General features: G+C 40.8%; 1 protein-coding gene across 1 annotated transcript in view; it reads left to right on the forward strand.

Annotated features, from left to right (window-relative positions):
• Positions 1-22,434, forward strand: part of EIF2AK2 (eukaryotic translation initiation factor 2 alpha kinase 2) — a 32,385-nt gene that overhangs the window by 4,522 nt on the left and 5,429 nt on the right. The window contains exons 2-12 of the mRNA XM_063305670.1: positions 1,299-1,428; positions 2,975-3,095; positions 5,528-5,712; positions 7,770-7,896; positions 8,748-8,833; positions 12,760-12,853; positions 13,482-13,516; positions 13,647-13,715; positions 19,651-19,770; positions 20,668-20,793; positions 21,668-21,851. Of these exons, the coding sequence (XP_063161740.1) occupies positions 1,307-1,428; positions 2,975-3,095; positions 5,528-5,712; positions 7,770-7,896; positions 8,748-8,833; positions 12,760-12,853; positions 13,482-13,516; positions 13,647-13,715; positions 19,651-19,770; positions 20,668-20,793; positions 21,668-21,851 (1,269 nt within the window). The 5' untranslated portion in view covers positions 1,299-1,306. The remainder of the gene's footprint in view (positions 1-1,298; positions 1,429-2,974; positions 3,096-5,527; positions 5,713-7,769; positions 7,897-8,747; positions 8,834-12,759; positions 12,854-13,481; positions 13,517-13,646; positions 13,716-19,650; positions 19,771-20,667; positions 20,794-21,667; positions 21,852-22,434) is intronic.

The raw sequence follows: 22,434 nt of genomic DNA on the forward strand, positions 1-22,434 counted from the left end.
CTGACTAGTCTCCAACTTGCGGGAGGTTGTAGAGAGGACTTCAGTTTCAGAGGGCCCTTGGACAAAGTAGATTATCTCTTCAGTCAGGTTTTAGGCCCCAGTATAGTATGGTCACAGCTGTCAAGCTGCACGTAGCTAACAAACTCAAGAAGAAAGACCCACTCAGAATTTAGGAAGCATCTTTAAGGACAGAGTAGAAAGATGATCTTGAAAACTGAAAATAAATCCCAAGGCAGCCTTATAACAAATCAATTAAGGTGGAATCTCTTTAAAATATTTTCTTCTCCTGGCCCCCATATCAGGGCTGTGCTGCTGCTTCTCATACCAACTGAACAATCCTGCCCATTTCTCAGTCTCTCACAATGGCATTGATTGTGCTTGTGGACAGCCTCTAGCAGTGGGGGTGGTGTGGATGACCTGGTTCTGCTTGATCTCTTGGCAACCTTTGATACCGCTGGTCATGGTATCCTCCTGGCCTGTATTTGGAGATTGGGAGGCACTGTATTTCAGTGGTTCTCCTTTCTCTGAGGAAGGTTCTAGTTGGTCTTGGTGATAAGGGAAGAGATGAAGCCCAAGACACCTTCTTTGTGAGTTTCTTGAGATTTCAATGAACATAACAAAAGCCATGCTATGCTGGATTAGAACCCCTTGCTCATGTAGTCCAGCAAACTGTTCTCACAGTGGCCAGCCAACTGCACAAGGAAGCCCATAGTCTCTCAGCAGATGGCCTTCAGAAACAGTCACACTGCAGTCAAGGTAGCCATTAATTGCCATGAGTTCCATGAATTGTTTGAACCCATTTTTGAAGCCAGCCAAGTTGGTAGCCAGCTCTCCCTGGTCCTATTTAACACCTACATGAAGCTACTGTGCAGGGTCATCTACCAGTATGGATTCAGGTTTCAGTAGTTGATATTTGATATCCAGTTGTATTATCTCAACACCTGGCTGGGCAAGAGATGCTGTTGAGGATCTTTCTCTAGGTTGGAAGGCGGTTAGGTGTCTGGATTGGGAAGAACAGTCTCAGGCTCAGCTGTAACAAAACTGAGTGGCTGTGGATTCATGGGTCCTCTATTTACTGTATTGGGAAGCCCTATTCACAGTCACTCAAGTCTTAAGTTATCTATTGCAATGTAATTTACATGGGACTACTCCTGAAGAGTATTCAGAACCTACAACTAGTCCAGAATATGGCTGTGCAAGTGATTATGAAAAGGTGCTGAAGCATTAAAAACATTAGCCTGTTGCTATGCTTAGGGAATTGCTGGTAACCATTCCTACTGTGATTTTTTTTCTCCTAGGTTATAACATGGCTGACAACCATCGTGACTCACGTACATGCATGGCGAAACTTAATGAACATTGTCAGAGGAACCATTTAAAATTGGAGTATAGAGACATTGGTATCGAAGGACCACCTCATGATCGTGTGTAAGTTGATGAAGAATATCCAGAGGTGGTAAAAGAGGCAACAGTCCCCTCCCATATGTGTGCTGTGGAACAGGATATTTTTTTTAATAGTCAACAACTGTCTATCTCCCTGTCCCTTCTTCCCCTCCATTATTCAGTAGCCCTGCTAGTATGAAATGTTCTGAATTCTGACAATTTCTCACTGGACTGGTCCAAATTTTCTTCTCTGTATTTTTGCTCTACATCCCAATTCTTGTTCTTACTTTGGGGAAGAGTTGATACGTGTTCCGTGTTACACAGCTTTATACATTCTTCAGTTTCTAATTCAAGAAAATTATTCATCAGCTTATAGGTCAGTGATACTTAAACTGGGGATAATTACCCAAGGGGGTAATCTGGGTGTATCTGGGGGTAATGGAGCAGTCTGGGTTGTTTTTTGTTTTTTGTTTTGTTTGGTGGGGGTAATGACATTATTGAGACTGGGAAAAGGGAGAATTGGGTCAAACAGTTTAAGAACCCCTGTTATGGATGTTATACACCCTCTTCTTGTTTACCACCTGCAATCCGTTCCAGTGACTTTGTCATTAAGAGAAATGATCACTAAGCAAACCATGTGACAGAGAGAGAGAGAGAGACACTGTGAAGATCACTGGTTGCTGCCATCTCATTCGGATTAAAGTTCTCATTACAGTGTCCTGTGCCTGACCTGTTTCCCCCTCCCCCCCTTTTTGTTTTTGCCTCCTTGCAGGGTAGAGAGATTGTTTAAACAAGTTATCTCTTCCTGAGCTGCTTTTCTCTGCAGGCAGTGCAGCAGTCTCTAAAAAGTGCTAAGGGCAAGCTAACAAGCTCAGTTCTGCAACCTTAATTAGCTGAGGAGAACCCTCTGGCAGGCTGGGCCCTGCTGACTGAAACTGACCAGATCTTAATCTTCAGATTCTTAAACTGAAGGCTTTTGTTGTTGGGCATGTGAAATTTGGTCAAAAATGCACACACTGGTCAGAAAATGATTTATTGTTGTTATTATTATTGCTGTCGTATTTGCAAACAGTTGCTAACTGAGGTAGTCACCAGGCCCACAACTAGGGTGTGTGTCACCCGGGGCAAACATGGATTCCGTGCCCATTTTGGCGCCCCCCAGTGCTCAATTTGGCGCCCCCCCCAGCGCCGTGCCCAGGGCACATGCCCCACTTGCCCCTCCCACCCAGTTGCGGCCCTGGTAGTCACTAAACGAGTGGCTCTGTTGCTGGTCTTTGTGCCCAGCATTTAGCTAGAAGGATGGAGTCAAGATAGAGACAGGAATGGAAATGTAGTTCAGAGAAAATAGTTTTGTTCTCCTATCAGAATCCCTACTGGGATTTGAGGAACCTGAGATTCCACACACACCTGGGTCATTTCAGGCAAAAAAGGAAACAAATAATGGTTGTGTCTTCCCAGATTATCCTGCTGTTAACTTCTTCTGGTGATGGAGAAAACAGGAGGCATAGGTTGTACAATGGAGTGTGTTTTGCGGATGATGCATCTCCCCTCCCTCCCCTCAATATTTTATAAATTACTTTCTTCACTGTAGATTCACTGTAGCAGTTGTAATTGACAAGAACCGATATAGCCAGGCCTCTGGTAAATCCAAGAAAGAAGCAAAAGCTCACGCAGCTGAATTAGCTTGGAATGCCATAGAGAGGGAAAAGAAGGTAAGTGGAGAAGTACCTGCAGATGAAGATCGAGGCAGCGGGTTTGGGCAACCAGGTTCATATTCCTGCTGAGAGAGGCAGCACCTTGACATTGGAGAGTTGGGGTTCCTATCAGCGGAGAGCGGGATCACCCTATGCTCTAGTCTGCCTGCTGCACGCATTTCTGTTGGTCAGGGAAAACTTGACTGTGCATAAACCATTCAGTAAAACAATCTTGTTAAATAGTAATTACTTTTCTTAAAAAAAGTATTCCAGTATCATTAAGGTAATCAGAATTAAATGTCACATGATGCTCCAATGTAAAAACAAGCAGCAGCAGCAGAAACCTCATCGGCTACCTCCTTTACATAACCGCCCAGAGTTGCTGGGAGTCAGGGAGCATACAAATTTAATTCATCATTTCTGCTCTGTGTGACAAAGTGGGAAAATCAAGCAGAGATCCTCCCTTCATGTCAGCCCCACTAAGTAGACCAGACCAGAAAATAACTCCACAGGAAGGCTAAAACTACTTTTATTGAGATGGTTATAATAACAGCCTCCTGCAAGTCTGATTGTGCTGTGCCTCCTCTTCTCCCATACTCCAGTGGATTAGGGAGGCCTCTGCCCAAGACACTTCCAAATGTTACTTCATTTTTGTAGACTTAATGTTTCAGCCCCTTTTGCCTTGGTAACAGTTCTTGCGCACATCTGACAAGGTCCTCTTCCTTACTCTCTATGCTCCATTACATTTTCAAATCTAACCCAAATTCTCAAATTACCACATAGGTTGGGTATGGCAATTCCAGGCATTTCTCATGGGCTTAAAGTGGAAACAGGGTTTTGATAAAGTGAGTTTTAGCTTATGCCACAATAAATTGCTAGTTTTAAGCAATCGGAAGACGTTTTTGTGGAACTTCAAGAAATCTTGCTTTACAGAGAAAAAACAACTTGCTGAGGGAGTTGCATTCTACCATTTTGCAGAGTGTGTGCCTCGGCTAGCAAGATCATGTGCCCCTGGCAGTAGTAGTACCTAGGAACAGCTGAAAAACCCTCCAACTGTGCAAAGAGGGGCAGGATTTACAGGGGACATGTGGCATCAACACCCCCTTCTCCTGCAGGCATCACTTCTCTAGTCCTCAGAATCAGCTCCCTGGAGCCAACAAGAAAGCTCCCTTTCTAACCACAGACTGCCTGGAGAATGCCTAATTTGACTTTATGGCAGAGGTAGTCAACTCATGGCCTTGAAGCCTCATGGAGCCCTGTTCTGAAGCTCCTGTAGTCCCCTCAATCTGAGGATTGGTGGTTCCCTCCCAATCTGAGGTAAGAAACATGAAAACCAGATTAATTCCTGAAATCATTTTAAAAGAGTTTTTTAAAGGAAAATTTCTAATCCTACCCCCCACCCCAAAACCTAGACACTTTGGCAGTTGCCTCTCTCTAAATGTGACCTCAGCCCCCACAGTAAAAGGCTGTCTGTCTCTCTTCTAAAGGAAAAATAATTCTTGCCACTCTTTTTGTCTGACAGACAAGAGCTCATAAGAAGGCTCACCGTATAAATATATAAAAACGTCTGCTTAAATAAAAGGGTTTTGTTTTTAAATGCATTATCTCACAATATCTAGCACAGATCAGAGTGGATAATTAATAGTCATTATTAAATATGCAAATTATTGTCTAGTGAGTAAACTAATTAAGGTTATCTGCTAGTCTTGTAAAATATTTCCTCCTTGTTTCATCCTCATTATAAAGCCCAGTGTTCAAATTATCTTCCCCCAGTCCAGAGCTTGCTAAAACTTGCACAATTCTTCAACCCACATACATTTTACATACCGGTAGTCCTCGCTTAATGACCACAATTGGGCCTGGCATTTTGGTTGCTATGTGAAGCAGTCATTAAGTGAATCAGACCTGATTTTATGACCTTTTTGTGGTGGTCATTAAGCAAATCATCGTGAGTGTTGAGTGAACCACGTGGTTGTTAAGCGAATCCCCACTGAGAAGCTGGCTGGGAAGGTAGAAAATGGCAATCATGTGATGCTGCGACAGTCATAAATGCAAACCAGTTGCCAGGTGCCCAAATTGGGATCACGTGACTGGGAACGCTGTGACAGTCATAACTCTGAGAGAACTGGTTGTAAGTCAGTTTTTTCAGCACCATCATAAGTCTGAACCGTCCACTAAACAAATGGTTGTTAAGTAAGGACTACCTGTATTCACTTGGGGTCATGAATAAGGTCTGCCCTTCTCATTTTTTGCCTTGAGTATATATTTGTGTTGTTCACTGCACTTTTTGCTAAATCAGAACAATACTTTTGCCAAAAATACTGCAGTATGTGTTGCCAGCTTAAAACATGAAATAGTAAATGAAGAGCAGGTTATCTGTCCATTGAGCAGGAATTTGGAGAACAATCTCACTCCTCTCAAGCAGTCTAAAGTATGCTCCTTGTTTGTAGGCAGAGCTGGATTCACGGGAGCAGCACCAGGAGTCAAAGCTGGGTCTGCCTGCTACAAATATTCCTGAATCTTCATCTTCAAAGTCAATTAGCTATATTTCCTTGCTTAATGAATATGCACTAAAGAACAAAGTATGTGTTGACTATAACTGTATATCTAAAACTGGATTGGAACATAAACCAGTGTAAGTTACTAATATTTGATCTTGAATTTATTTTTTTGTATTAAAAAATCACACTCTTGAGATGTGTAGGTGTTAGTGAAATTTATTCATAGAAGACTGGTTCATACATTGCAGTAAGCCATAGCTTTATTTGAGAATGGTTTCTTGAATAATGGTTGGGTTTACGCAGTATGCTTAATCATAAACCATGGTTTCTAAATCACAGTGGCTATATTTACATATCACACTAAGCCCAAACTAAATATTATGGCTTACAGAATGTGTGAACCAGCAGATGATGTTGATGTTACTGCAAACAAACAAATGCAAGTTTAGTCTGCAACAACAGGCATATAGTTTCAAAATCATGGGAAGTAATGGTTTTGCTTTGTTGGCTATTCCCCACCTCAAGTATTTTGTCCAATTCTGAGCACCATGCCTTAAGAATTCAGAAAAACTAAAACAGGCTTGGAGAAGGGCTAGAAACTACATCCCACAAAGAGACAATGAAGGAAGTGAGAATGTTTAACTTTAAGGAGGTAAAACTGCGGAAGGGTATGATAGCACTCTTGAAATACATGAAATAATGTCACACAGAAGGACTCTATCACTCGAGAGTGCGGGACACAGAATAAAAGCTTTATGGAAGGCAGAATCTGCAAGCATAGCCATTTGAAAGCAGAACCAGTTATCCAGAGAAGTGGTGGGCTCCCTTGCATTGGAGTATCTGGCCGGGAAGCTCGAATGTGGATTCTTCCATTGAACAGGGGATTGGACTGGATGGATAAACGGCCTCTTCCAAGTCTGTGGCCCTGTCAACATGGGCAAGGACTCTTTTGTGGAAAATTAACCTATGCTTGCTTTTTGGCATCTACAGCATAGCCATTAAGTGAAATCATAGTGATGATTGCCCCACCCATTGTTTTTAGAAAATGGGCTCTGGATGTATCCAGTGAAGAAAAACAAAGGCCCAGTATGCTGATTTTTCAGGGTGCATGTCTATCCAGATTAGTAATTTGACACCTTGGTCTTCTGGCTGCCCAGTAATCAGATCTGCCATAAATAATAGGCTATTGTTATTTGTATTCTAACTCTGCACACCTTTGCTAGCCTTGTTTAAGCTAAAAGATAAGCAGGATCATGCCATCATAGAATGTAAAGGTTGGAGGTGATCTGGTCCAATCCCTGCCCAGTACAGGAATCCACTGGTATACCATCCCTAATGGATGGCCCTCCAGACTCTGTTTAAACACTGCCAGTGAAAGAGAGTTCACTGTCTCCTGAAACAGTCTGCTCTGTGGAAGGAAACTTTTTCTTAATGTCCAACTGAAATCTATTTCCTTGTAAGTCAAAAGGATTGTTTCTTCTGGGACAATTTTGAACAATCCTGCTCTGTCTTACAGCCTTTCAGATATTTGAACACAGCTACCTGGTCTCTTCACAGTTTTGCCTTCTTGAGAATACACATGCTCAGTGCCTCAACTAATCTCTACAAGGCCCCTTAGCATTGTGGTTGCTCTTTTCTGGACATGTTCCTGGTTGTCAGTGCCCAGAAATGGATACAGTATTCTAGATTCAGTCTGGCCAAGTGACTTCTCTTAATTCTGATACTATACTTAGGGTGATATACAGTGGTGCTTAAAAGTTTATGAACCCTTTTGAATTTTCTGCATAAATATGACCTAGAACGTAATCTGTTCTCCACACAAGTCCTAAAACTAGATAAAGAGAACCCAATTAAATAAGTAAAAAACATTACACTTGTTCATTTATTTTTTTAGGAAAATATATACTGCTACATAGCTATGTATAAATAAAATACGTATTTTTTAAGGGATGATTACTCAGCTTGGAAGCACTCTGACAGTCTTAGATACATGTACTCAAAAGTACTGTAAATCTGACTGCTTTGAACAGGGTTTATTTTCAGATATATGTATATAATTGCTGCTCTTCTGTTCAATCCTAGAAGTAGGTCCCTTTGATTTACTGAAAGTTACTTGTAGATAAGTAGGAACTGGTCTGCAGCCTTCTTTTACAACACTGTGCCATTTTTTTCCTCCTTTTATACCTTCTAGCTTTTCTTATGCGTGTCAAATTGGTGATAAAATATTTGATGCTGGAACAGGAAGTAAAGCTCAACTAGCCAGACTTGAAGCAGCTAAACTGGCATATGAAAAGTTGACTAGCCAACCAACCTTCGGAGTATGTAAATGCATTGTTTCCTTTATTCCTGAATATTCCATATAGTTCATGTCACGTTCTAGGGTAAAAGAAGTCAGGGTTGTCCTCTAAGTTTTGTTTTCCGGTTCTGTGGAATGGAATTGTTAACAGGTTGCATTATATTACAGTCTTTTGATGTACAGAAAGCAGATGCTATCCTTATTATATCAAACAACCTTTTCAGAGGTTCGGCGATGTAAATATTATACATAATTCTTTCATTGTAAAAGGTGACAGAGAGGTAAATTGTGAAGAGCAAACTTGTATCTAAGCAACTTATTAGAGTTTGCCAGAACACACTTATTCAAGCCTGAATAACATCTGGGTTGATCATTAAAATGGGTTCGTTGGAGAATCCATAAAGTTATTCATAATGATTTACCAGATGTTTCACCTGTTCCGATTCACAAGAATGAGATCAAGGTACCATTTTGAATACTGCAATTCTGTGTCTATTTGGAACTCAGTTTCATTGTTTTTGATGGTGCTTCCTCTCAAATAAATGTGAATAGCTGTAGAGTCTGATACAGCTTCGTTATGAGGGCAGGTGGCGTACAGTTTTTGATTGTTTCCTATTAAGTCCTGATTTTTTTCCTATTGGATGCTCCAAAGCGCAAACCTGGATGAATTTAGATGCTTATTAACAGTTATTCACATAGTAGCAGCTGAGGTCTTGTAATTTCTTCTTTTCTTGGTACATTGCATTGACCGTGATTATAGGTTTAAAACTCCTACCTCTAAAACAAATGGTTTTTCATGCCTTTTCTTACATTGTTATTGTTATATTTCGCTGAATAGATCTTTTATTTTCCAGTTACTATTTTTTTTCCTAGGCAGAAGGAAGTGCTAACTCTGTCAGTGATTCTTCTGATACACTGTCTGGTAGTTTTCAAGAACTATCAAGCGTGGCATCTAGGAAGTAAGTTTATACCGAATCATTTTTTTAAAATACCGCTTAAGTAAAGTTCCATACACCTAACAATGATCCAAACAATATAACATCACATAATGAATACAGATTAAGAGAGGTGTGGTAGTTGATATGAAAGGCCTTTCCACAATTTTATTTTGACTGTGGAACTCCCTTACCAATGCAGATTGTGTTGGCTCCTTTTATGTCTTTCAGGTGAATAGGCTGGATATCTTTAGCTGTATCACTTACTCACACAGTCTGTGTCTGGTTTATATCTTGAGTAGCTTGCAAAGCTTTTGTCAAAATGATGAAAGCAACATTGTGCCATCCTGATGCAAGCTTCACCCCTTTTGTATACACCTGTGATGTCATGATGCATGTACAAAGGGGGTGGAGCTTATGACATGATGCTGCTTTCATCATTCCCCCCCCCCCCGATGATTCCCCTTTTGGACACTGGCTTGGTTTAGAGCAATGACTTAGTTATCAGAGAGACACTTGCAGATGCCAGAATTTCCAGTTCAAAAGTGATTTAGATACTTCCATATGAGGCTTTTGCTCTGAAATAACTCTCCCATATTCATTGAATTTAAGGGAATCTGGACAATATTGTCTTCTACTGCTAACCCTTCTATGTCTTTTCATTATTTTCTTTTTCTTATCTGTGAGGAAGTGGAAAGAATTAAGGAGGAAAAACACCAACTTTGATTAATACCTCTAGGAGCTAACATTTTGGAATCACCCCATGTAGGTTAGAGAGCAGGAAACTTAAGTTAGTGGTTGCTTGCCCTGGCTGATCAGAACGTCTTCCTTAACTAGGCTTCTAAGACAAATGGAGAAACTGGGGTTAAAGTATATGAGGCATGTGTTGCAAAAGAACACAGTACTACTTACATTTTTAGTAACATTCATATAAAGGAAAGGGTCATTTAAGGTAGTGATAGAATGAATTTCTAGTTGTGGTGCTAACTCTGTTTTTGTTCAAAGCAATATTCAGTGCACTATCAAAGAATACAAAGTCAAAGGCCATAAAGTAATATCGTGTTATTCTCCCAAGAAAATATAGTAGAATTCTACTGGTATTACATTCTATTTAGTCTATATAGTCCCAAGCAGGAGAAGAAAGACAAATTTCTTGAGATTCCTACAGCGCAGGACAAACCACTTCCATGAATTACTAACCAAACTTCATTGTGTCCATGTAGTCACCAGGAGTCGAGCTTGACTTAAATGAGTCTTAAATATAGCTATGTAAAATACGTAGGTCATCCGTAACCAAGGTTTACACAACACTCATTGGCAGGTGTCTTGTTTATTTGTAATAAAAATATATCATATTAAAGGTATGTACATAAGTATAAGTACAGAACATACCTACATACTAGTTTTGTACTGACTGAAGTATTCTCAAGGTGTTTCTCAGCCATTAAAGTAGCTCTATAATAGCAGGCAAGACAAAAATAGTACAAAACTCTAGCAAAATGAAGTCATTTTTTCAATGTGCTGAGTTTTGCTCCAATATTTCTTCAAGCATTTGTTTCTGCCTTTGCTTTATCCAGAAGGCCAGTTTGTTCTCTATTAATTTTCTTGAAGAAATTAAAGTTGTACAAATGGAATCTATCCCTGCCTACTCCCCAGAAAGTCAGTTCCTTTGATAGTAAGTTCTGGCTAAAAATGTAGTAATAATATGAAGCTTCAGTGTGGGAATTTATCTTTCAGTTCCCTTTAGAAATCAATGGATATTGGTATCAACAAGTCAGACTGTGGTTTTTCAGCATTCTGGTCAATATCCAAAGTAAGCAATGTTTCAATGGCAATTTAAAAATAGATAAATTCAGGTGGTTCTAGAAAAGTCTCCATTTATTTTATACGTTGCCCTCTCTTTGTCAGAGGAATAGAAAGAACATTAGGAAAGAATGCTCCTTTTCCTGATAGTGACCAAATTCGTACTTAATAGGTTTAGGATGGTTAGCTTTTTTGGTGGTTAGAAACCTTAAAATAGATTTTTAAGGATCAAGCTGATCCTATTTTAAAATATAGAAACTGAAACAAAAGCATACTTCCTTTTTTAATTGTCTCAGAATAGTCTTCAGTTACAGTATTTATGGGCGGATCTTAAACAACCTAAGTTGTCATTGAACAATCTGTTTGTAATAGGTTAGCATCCTAATGATAAAATTAATTTTAAAACTCCTTTTGATTTTTCAAAAATGAAGAGAGCAAAAACAAGATGGCAAAGGACATTTGTTTATATTGCACTTGTTCTGTTATTACTTTTTAAATATTTAAATTTCCAGGCTAATTACTGATTTGAAAGAAATAAGGAAATTAGTTGGTTAAGAAATGTATGACCTAGTCATTGTTAAAGAAAGAAATAGCAAATTTGGGCTTATAGGACTATAGGACTTAACTGGGAGTTAAGATTCTCTGCTCCTAGAGAAAGTATGAATATTTTCAGAAAATATGTATAGTAGGATTGGGTTACCTGCCAATGCAAACCATACCGTATATGCTACAGATCAAAGAGAAGCACGTGTATTTTGATAGTGCATTGAGTCAGAGCACAAGTGTTTGATCCATGCATAAAGCCAGGATATACGTGTTTCCGGAAGAGTGAGCAACATTGGGGAAAAAGAAGGCTGGTGGTATGAAGTAGTGAAGAGGTAGTGTGAGTTGTTGAATGGTTGTAGGGCAGTGATTGGGAAAGAAGGTTGTGGCAGTGGATTGGTGGTGGTGGCAGTTAGTTGCTGTCAAGTTGTTTACGACTCATGGTGACCCTATGTATAACAGAAGGAAATGCTGTTCGGTCTTGCACCATATGCCTGGCTGTTCCAATGTTTGCATCCATTGTCACGGCAATTGCATCAATCCATCACATTGAAGGTCTTCATCTTATCTGCTGGCCCTCGACTTTACCAAACATGATGTCCTTTTTAAGCGATCAGTCTTTCCTGACGATGTGCCCAAAGTATGAGAGTCTAAGCCTAGTTATCTTCACCTCTAGGGAACATTCTGGTTGTATTTCTTCTAAAACTGATTTGTTTGTTCTTCTGGTAGGTCTATTGGATGGGTGGGGGGTCATGGCAGGGAAGGAAAGTGTGTGGTTGCAGAGAAGTAGGACATGGCAAATGGGGTTGGGCCAGATCAGGTTGCCATGCTTGAATTTAAATATGTTGATAGCTAAGGGGTAATGAGGAGGAGGAAATACTGTAAAAATTGGTGGGCAGGCTGGTAACTCAGCCCATTCAAAGGAGATGTGGCAAGGCACACCAGCATTACCCTCTTAACCCTTAAGACTCTTCTGGATTTGCTATGGCCTAAATCTGGATCTGAGATAACTGAGCCAGTTTGGTGTAGTGGTTAAGGCACTTGGCTAGAAACCAGGAAAGTATGAATTCTAGTCCTGCCTTAGGCACAAGCCAGCTGGGTGACCTTTGTTCAGTCACTCTCTCAGCCCTAGGAAGGAGGCAATGGCAAACCACTTCTGAAAAATCTTGTTAAGAAAACTGCAGGGACTAGTCCAGGCAGTTGCCAGGAGTCAGCACGGACTTGAAGGCACAAAAATGAATGAATGAATGAATGAACAAACAAACAAACAATCTGGATCAGCCTACATAATCTGCACTTTATTTTGGATGGATCGTGACCTGTGCAGAATGGTTCAGCTTAATTTCCAAGATACATGCATGGAACAAAACTTGTTTTTCATTTTGTGCACACTTGTAATAGTAATGTAAAAGTTTAGAGTAAGAACAGATGTCACTGTGAGTTGTTTGCTTGAGATTCAGCGAAGTGTAGATGTGGAAAAGCAGATATGTGGCAAACTTAATGGAAATAAATCATGATAACCTGTGAGGATTATTTTATTTTTGTGCTGATGGTTACTAAACCAGATTGTAATTATGCTGTTTGTTTGTTTATTTATTCTGTAGCAGTACAGATTTAGATTCAGAAGTTGCAGGGACATCTGACATATCTGCTAACCATATCGATGTCATTCAGCCAAATGAATCTTCACCTTCTCAGGTATCTGTAGACAGCATTTTAAAATGTCATTACTTTGTATTTTATAAGCAATATATATTTGTGTATGCAGTTTGACATCTTGATTTGGCTATAAAATTACATAGGCTAGGACCTAAATAAACAGAAGCAACTACCTTTAATTGATTTTTTAATGACTGTATTCATTGATATAATGTCTTTGTATACTGTAGCACCCAGTTTCTAAGGCAGTTCATTATCAGGCTGAGCTGGCCACACAGAACCGACAAAAGGGAGGCAGCTGAAAGTGTCTGGAAGTGCAGTTGGGAGGTTTGGTGCTTGCCCATATTGATGAGTTCTGTGGGAGGAAATTCAGAAAATCTTGGAGGTGTCTTTCTTACCACTCTCATCTCCTCTTTCTGCACTGGGGCTGGAGGAGCTCAAACTAGGAGGGGCTACTTTAAATTAGCCAATGTATTGAAAGGTGGCCAATCAGATTATTGATTCAGAAGTAGGAAACTGGTGACCAGCTTGCAGAACTCCTTGTTTTAAGCTCTATAGTGGCCTTTCTTTCCATTGAAATTTTGAGTCAAACCTTTAAACTTCAACATTTAGCTCCAAGATAGAAGAACTGTATAATACTTGTTCCTTTATCTCCACATTGCTTTAGGTCAGTCATTCGAGTCAGGCTATGAAATCTAAAAGGTATGCACCGTCTTTTGAAATGGATTTATCAGCTGTGCAATAAACATACAAAATCAGTAGTTTTTACATACAGTTGTGTATACCATTTATGTGTCAGTGTATTTCATTTCAAGTTTTTTTTTTTTCAAAGAAAAGGAACACCTCTGGCTGTGAGATTTCCAAATCAGGATAGCAGAAGTGTCTTAACCATGAATGACAGGTAACGAAGTACTTCACAACAACTGTAAAATTCTTGGAATAAGAATCTTTCTTAACTTGATGTTTGAGTTGATATGAAACCTAATAAGTGGGTATGGACTGATTTATGATTCAGATTTATTTGGAAAGCTTAATTTGTCACATATCCACAACAATCAAATAAGCAACATTTAGTGTGCTTAAAGAGGAACTGCATTCATATGGTAGGGAAATGGATGACAAACCATCTCTTCCTTTGTGTGGCACAAGATAGTTTTTATGTGATTTTTTAAAATATGTTTGCAATTTTCTTCCTTGAATCCTTACTTGAAACATTTGCTTATCCTTTTCCTGCACATTTTATTTGAATATCGTTGGGGATGCTGATCACATGGAACCTTTTTAACCTGGCTTCTCAGCTTGGTTTTGGATGAGGAAACTATCTTAGTTTTCATAGTGGTTGGGAAATAATGAGGGACAGTGCAGTTTATTTCTTCTTTTAGAATTGCCAGAGGATTTAGTACAACTGACTGTGGCATCCTAGATTGTTTGCCTGTGGGTGGGATTGGGAAGAACTGTTTTACATCCCTACTGATTGGTCTTAGATAGTGGTGTGAGAGGGCTGCTGTTCCTCCCATAAATCCTCATATTATTCTTTGGTTATACCCTTTTGATAGAGGGTGTCATGTACAGTAGAGACTTACGTTATCACAATTTAGGTGCTATACACCTCTCAAGGCTGAAATCACCCACTGTCGAGTCAGAAACTTGAGATAGGGACTTATGTCAAATTAACTTTTTCTTTATTAAAATATAACTGCTTGAGTTCATCACATGCGTGCAAACACACACTCCCAACTTCCATTATTAAGATGGCCAGTGGTACATACACAGACTCCCAGGTTCGGCTTATAATTAGGGACACACACAAATCACTTCCAACCATACACTGAGGCACAACAGGTTCTTTGAAATACACGGAGACCCAGTAAATTTAAAGTAACAGCAAAACTGTACTGGTTACAAGGTACATTTGCTCTTCCTCACACGCGCACACACATACGCTCATCCACACTTACCCACGTCCTCCCAACTAGGCTGCCAGGCACTAGCTACAGGGACGGAAGCCACCAATCCTGGATCCAAAGATGACTCGAGTGGGTGGGCTTTGGGACTCCTTTTATCCCCAAAAGTTCTTGCTTTGTTGATTCACAAGACTGGCAGCTACTCTGGCCTTGTTAATTTACAAGTCTGGTAGCTGTTGATGGGATTGGGGTGGGGGTTTCCATGTGCTCAGGCCCAACTTCCTTTGTTTAGTTCAGGCGACATTTTTCCTTTGTTTTCTAAACAACTTGCTTCCAACTTGTCTACCTCCTTGACGGTATCTTTTAGACAAGTTTCCTGGCTTTTGTCCTCTCTGCATGTATGTATCTGCTCCATCTTTAGGTAATGGCAGCTTCAGCCTAGTCTCACACCAGGCAAAATATAAAGTGATGAGAAGATGTGAGGTGCCTGGTCGATCGACAAAAGTAGATCTTCCAAATCCTCTTTATTCCACTTCCTCTTTTATACAATAAAAGCTCTTTGTTCCTTCTGATCTTCCAAATGTCTGGAGGATGGAAGACGTCTGGCTATTTTCAACCTTCAAATGCTGGGAGGGAAGTGATAAGATATCTGCTGGTCAGAATCTCATCCAGATGAAAAACTGTTTGATAATCAGCTGTGTGGCATCTCCCATTTTGTGTATCCATGACTAATTGGTAGCTGAAATTTAACTTCTTTGGCAAATTTACTCTTTAATCATGGCATAACTTTAGATAAATACCCATGTTACCTGCTCTTTCTCTCCTTTTGAACATACTTTATTTTTCTTTATTTTATTAAATTTATACACTGCCCATCTCACTATAAAAGTGACTCTGGGTGGCTTTAGGAGTTAATGCAATTTTGCTTGGGGTCAGCAATGGAATAGTTTTATATATAAGAGTTACATTTAATTCTTTCCATCTCCTCACACTGGACTTAGTTTCTTGTCGGAGCAATGGCAATGTGATCTGAGGGGAAAAGTACATCTCTCCCTATTGTCATGGTCAGATCATGCCCTGGTGAGCCTGAGATTCTCCTATGCCACTCCCCTCCACAGAGAGGCAGGACCTATTCAATTGGTGCGCCCCCGGCGACTAATGGACCCGGCAGGGTTTCAGAGGGAGCTGGGGGTTATACCCGGTGATCTGCTGCACAGTCCAGCGGAGGCCCTGGCTGCTGCCTGGAATAGGGAAGCGGCTGGGGCCTTGGACAGGATTGCGCCTGTGCGGCCTCTCTTATCCCATCAAACCTGACACTCCCCGTGGTTTACGGAGGAGCTGAGGGTTCTTAAGAGGATTAAGAGACACCTAGAGCGCTGCTGGAGGAAGACAAAGACCGAGTCAGACCGAACGCAAGCTAGAGCCGCTATTAAGGCCTACCTTGTGGCGGTAAGAGCGGCGAAACGTCAGTATTTCTCCGCTCTTATTGCATCTGCAGAATGCCGCCCGGCAGCCCGGTTTAAGATTACCCGATCCCTTTTGGGGAAAGGGGATCCAGAGATCCATCTACAGGGCCAAGCTGAGGAGTTTTCTGGGCATCTGCAGGATAAAATTGCTCAGATTCGCTCCAAGTTGGACTCTGAGCATGAGGCAGTATCTGTGGAGATGCCCAGGGGAGCGTTCTTACTCTGTTATCTGGGAACCATTTGATCCTGTTGAGCCCGAGGAAGTGGACAGGATCCTCCAGACTGTAAACACCACCACTTGCCAATTAGATCCATGCCCTTCCTGGCTGGTGAAGGCAGCTTGGGAGGGGATGTGTGGCTGGGTCCAGGCGATGATAAATGCATCCTTGAGAGAGGGGGTATTTCCAGCAGCCTTCAAAGTGCGCCACCTCCTCAAGAAACCATCACTGGATCCCAGCGTATTGGACAACTTTTGCCCAGTCTCCCACCTCCCCTTTTGGGGGAAAGTGGTTGAGAAAGTGGTGGCATTGTAGCTCCAGAGGATCCTGGATGAAACGGATTATCTAGACCCCTTCCAGTCAGGTTTCAGGCCTGGTTATGGGATGGAAACGGCATTGGTCGCACTTAGGGATGATCTCTGGAGGGAGCGGGATGGATGGAGTGCATCCATCCTGGCTCTTCTTGACCTCTCAGCGGCTTTCGATACCATCGACCATGGTATCCTTTTGGGTCAGCTCAGGGAGATGGGGGTGGGTGGCGTAGTCTTGCGCTGGTTCACCTCCTTCCTCCAGGGCCAGTCCCAGTCGGTGTTGATAGGGGAGGAGAGATCGGCCCCACAGCCCCTTCTTTGTAGGTGCCGCAGGGATCAGAATTCTCCCCTCTCCTTTTTAACATCTACATGAAACCGCTGGGCAAGATCATCCATCACCATGGGATGAGGTACCGTCAGTATGCTGATGATACTCAATTGTATATCTCCATTCCAGGTGAAGTAAGTGATGCTGTGACCGCCCTCTCTGAGTGTCTTGGGGGCTGTGGGGGCCTGGATGGGGAAAAACAGGCTTCAACTGAACCCTAGTAAGGTGGAGTGGCTGTGGATTAACGGCACCTCGCGCGCCAGGAATTTGTCATCTTTAGTACTGGATGGGGTTGCACTGCCCCAGACAGATCCGGTGCGTAACATGGGGGTCCTCTTGGACTCACAACTCCTGCTCGAAGAGCAGGTGGCAGTCATGGCCAGAAGGGCCTTTGCGCAACTTCGTGTTGTGCGCCAGTTACGCCCTTTCCTGGACCGAGAGGCCCTTTGAACGGTCACTCATGCCCTGGTCATCTCCCATGTAGATTACTGTAATGGGCTCTACATGGGGCTACCCTTGAAGAGTATCCGGAAGCTACAGCTGGTCCAGAATGCAGCCGCGCAGACAATCTTGGGTGTTCAAGGTTTGCACACGTAACACCTTTGTTGCGTGAGCTGCACTGGATCCCAGTTTGCTTCCGGGTCCAATTCAAGGTGTTGGTCATCACCTTTAAAGCCCTACATGGCATGGGACCAGGATATCTGAGGGACCGCCTCATCCCTAGCACATTGACCTGCCCCACCCAGTCATGCAGGGAGGGCATGTTATGGACCCCACCTATAAAAGAATTCCATCTAGTGGGGTCTCGGAAGCATGTCTTCTCTGCTGTAGCTCCCGCCCTTTGGAACATCCTTCCCCCAGAGGTGAGACAAACCCCCTCGCTCCTGGACTTTTGCAAAAGATTAAAGACCTGGTTTTGTCTGCAGGCTTGGAATGGGAGGGGGAATAATTACACCTGGGGATGGCTAGTGCCATAAAGTGATTTTGAGGGGCCTATGACACTCAAGGACTGATTAAGATCTTTTTGCCATGTAGATTTTATTATATTTGTACTTTTACCTTATAATTTTGTATTATAAGGGTTTTGAATTTTAATCTTGTTTTATTGTAAGCTGCCCAGAATCCCCCCGTAGGGGAGAGATGGGTGGTGAATAAATTTATAAATAAATAAATAAAATAATGCGATTTTGTTTGGGATCAGCAATGGAATAGTTTAATATGTAAGAATTACATTTAATTCTTTCCATCTCAAAATGCTGACTTGTCCAAAGGAGACAAAGATTTCTGCTGACCCTTCTACTCTGCAGGTGAAATTTCAAGGAATGAGAACCAAATATTTTGAAGAGGAAGTTTATCATGCTGCCTCTTTTTATTTCTTCCATTAACACCATTTGCAGATGGTAGGAACACTAGAACCCTTCGGTGCCAATGGTATTATTTCAGAGGTGTGCTGGAAAACAGATGTGATGGCAGCCCCCCAAATTCTGCTTTTGCTCCAGTGATATTTTTAATGCAGCTGCCATGCTAACATCTCCATTGGACTTCTGAATACCAATTTTGAGTTCAGCTGAGCTTTATGAATGAGGCAGTAATTTTGAGTAAGCACTTTTGCTTCCTGCTAAGGTAAAGAGAATATCTATGAATACATTCTGCCTCAAATAGACCTGCAGCCTCTATTAATTCTTAAGATAAATTCAGAGGTGCTCTCTGAGTTTGAACTGCTTCTTGACAGTGAGATAACATTAGCGGACAAGATAAGTTTTAATCTGCTTGGGATACTTCCGTAGCTGTAGCAGTTCAGGAAACCATCCATCGCTGTGCATTGGGTGGTGATCCTATACTTACGTGTCCAGGAGTAGACCCCACTGAATTCTGAATGGACAGAAGTAGGCTTGCTCTATTACTTACATCCAGATGGAGCCACCAAAATACCGTTAGATTAGATTCCCTTTGAAAAGCATCCGGAAGATACAAGTGGTTTTGTTTGGCATATTTTTTAAATGCTGACACTGTTTTAAAAGGATATGGCCAAAGCCATGGCAGCTTGAAAGACTTTGTTGTTGTTTTTGTTGTCATGGTCACCACATGCCTGTGTACGCATAGCCTCTTTGCCTACAGTCCCAGCAGAAGTTGTTTCTGGGTAGGCACATGCATGGAGAAACCCTTTGAAGCAGTCATGATGAGCCTTCCAGAGGATGTTGCTGCTTTAGTGCTTCAAGGAGGGGTGTTTTGCTCATTCTGACAAGCTTTGCAAAAGATTCCTTTCAGTTGCTTTGCACAGCCCTAATTATTTGTACTGTACTTTTCTTTGTGCATTCCTCAAAACAGAATTTTAGAAAAAGATCTGCAAACATGGGGGGAAGGCGGCATTTCTATAGCCATATTGTTAGGCACTTTAACAGCTTGTTAGATGGAAAGATGGGGATACATGAAGTTTGAAAGCAAGACATTGAAGGTACAATGTGTCCTTTAATAGAGCAAATATGTCAGCTTGGTTATACTGTAGATCTATATAGCAGGATTTTATAATAAAATGTATAGTGCCATTAGAAGTATTTTCAAAGGTTTTGCCATATACAATTCTAAAGTTTTAATTTTTTTTTAAACAGGTTTCTTGAGGAGTTTAAAGAGATAGAGGAAATTGGTTCTGGTGGCTTTGGGAATGTTTTCAAGGCAAGGAATAGCACTGATAAAAGACTATGTGCTATCAAACGCATCCGAATTTCAGGGTAAGTTATGCTGTGCTTGCTTTTATTTTAATTAAACTGTTGTAAAGCATTTAAACACGTGGAATTTTCTACATTATGTGTTATATCCTGGTCTCTGTACACAGTGGTCCCTGTTCATAGTTCATGCAGGACTGTGCCTGAACACAGAAGTTCTAACAGGTTTTGAAACAGTTTTGGTGGGGTCCTAATGACTTACGGGGCATGCATTTTGAATAAGTCACAAATTATTGAGAGCCTTTCAGATGTTATGTGCAAGAAGACAAAGTTACTAACGAATCTACAATTAGTTGTTGAGTTGGGACAGCTATTGGTCCTATATCATTTTGCTGTGCCTTGAAAATGCTTCTAGTATGTAAAACTTGACCTGCCTGTCCACAGATAGTGGAAACTGCATTTCCCACCAGGAAAGTTTCAATATGGTAACAGACATATTTTGCTTTTCTTTCTTTCTGGTGCTTAGGCTATGAAAGACATCGCTTACATAGTAAAAAGTAGAGTTAGGAGACTTGTGTGTGACTTGATTTTGTTTACCTGGACTAAGAAAAGCAGGCAAGAATAGATTAGATATGTTTTCTTCATCTAATCTATGAACTTCTGTATGCCATTGTTTGTTATGAAGTCTGATTTTTTCATTAGAACCTTTCCTATATTAATAGGAAAACGCAAGGGCATCATTAATTTTTCAGATTTCCTTTATTATCTTAAAATTTCATTATCTGTGGTACACTTTCTGGCGTGTGCTTGGAAAATTCTAAATCAATTAGCAAAACCTGTATGTTAATTAATCTTGTAAACAGCTGCTTCTGGAAATAATTCTACAGCGTAGTCTTTTGGGCCCATTGTTAGCAACTAGGGATGTTTGTTGTTGTTATTGTTGTTTTGGCTTAACCATAACAGCAGAGGAGAAGATGAAAAAAGAGAAGTGCAAGCCTTGGCAGAATTCAATCATCAGCACATTGTTCAGTATTATGGCTGTTGGACTGGGAAAGACGTTTTCCAGTGGGAAGATACCAGTGAGAGCAGGTAATTGCATCATTGCCTAATCTGTATTTTTTTTAAGAGGAATTTTTTTGTGTATCTGTTTTGCTTATGCTATTAGCTTAGCAGTTACTGGGCCCATTTCACTCAGTTCATTCCATTCAGACTTGCATCTTGTGGTCTTAAATGCACACAATTTATCTTTAACATAACCAGACAGAAAGTGTCTTTCATTTTATTACAAAGTTAGCTGAAATAAAAACGACCTTGGCATGCAGGATTCACACAGTCAAATCATTAACATTTCCGTATCAGGGTTTATTTATTTTAAAGCACTTCAACCCAACAAGGCTGTAAGTGGTGGTTATTCTTGTTATAACAATAGAGTAATAATACAATAGAATGTTAATACGATCAAACAATAACCATTTATTAACTATATCCTCATATTCTGGCACCAGGCCCACTCAAACTATTACATCTCCTAGGACCTTCTGTCAAAGTCTTGGCAAGGTTCTGGAAGGCTGCAAGAATAGGAGCCATTTTGGCCTTGGAGGTGCAGGCTGCGCAAGAGAAAGGGAATCCCCACCAATGGTGCCTGCGTGTATTTAGCCTTTATTATCAAATAATTTCACTGGATATTTTCTCTATTTGATTCACTAATGTTTTTATCTAAATTAAATTGTGCTTCCTGTCACCATTTGGCATTAGTATAGAAACTGGCTTTTCCTGATAGTTCAGAGCTTTACTCGAAGCGCAGTTAGTTATATCATGGAGTTCTCAGTTGTATCTGAACTCCGTAAATAAATGAAATTGTTAGATGCATACAAACAATTGGATCTACCACTGATTTCCATAAAGCAATTGGGAGGAGGATAGTTTTAATCTTATAATCTTTTTTATCTTAAATTCTTACCAGCTCAGAGCAAGTTGACTGCCTCTTCATTCATATGGAATTATGTGAAAAGGGAAATCTATGGAATTGGATGCAAAACAAAACGAAAATTCCCCCCTGTAAAGATAATTCCATAATTCTATTTCAGCAAATAGTGGAAGGAGTGAATTATATTCATTCTAAGAACTTTATTCATAGAGATCTCAAGGTGCGTAGAGTCAGTAATTCAATATACCAGGTCTGAGTGTGTGTGTGTGTGTGTGTGTGTGTGTGTATCACCAAAATTGCCGTCTTAATAATATTCTTCCTGGAAAGTTTTTGAAAGTTCCATCCTAAATGTCCACAGTGTGTATTACAAAAATAAAACCACCTATACAATTTTCAGAATTTTGGTTAAATTATATAGGCTCCTTGCTTTGTGTGAATCACTTATCACCCAGAATCTGAAGAGTGGCTTGCTCCATTTGTGTAAAACATGAGGACAGACCTGGCCATAAATCTGTACAGTATTCTTCCCGAAATTCAGCCCTGCATTTAGGCCTAGATAACAGCTGAAACTTCAGGACTCAGTATTCTAGATCAGTTGCTTTATTGCAGACAGGAAAGAAGCCATATTATGTGTAGATCTGCATGATGCGAAATTTAGAAATCCAGCCCTAGATTTAGGTTTAAATTTTGGTGAGAGCTAGTATGAGGCAATTGTTATAACGTTCGAGTGGGACCTGGGGTGATGGGGGGTGGGGAAGTTCTAGCCTACCCCAAAACCATGGAAGCTCACCTTGGGCCAGCCA

This window comes from Candoia aspera, chromosome 1 (assembly GCF_035149785.1).
Source record: "Candoia aspera isolate rCanAsp1 chromosome 1, rCanAsp1.hap2, whole genome shotgun sequence".
Lineage (NCBI taxonomy): Eukaryota > Metazoa > Chordata > Lepidosauria > Squamata > Boidae > Candoia > Candoia aspera.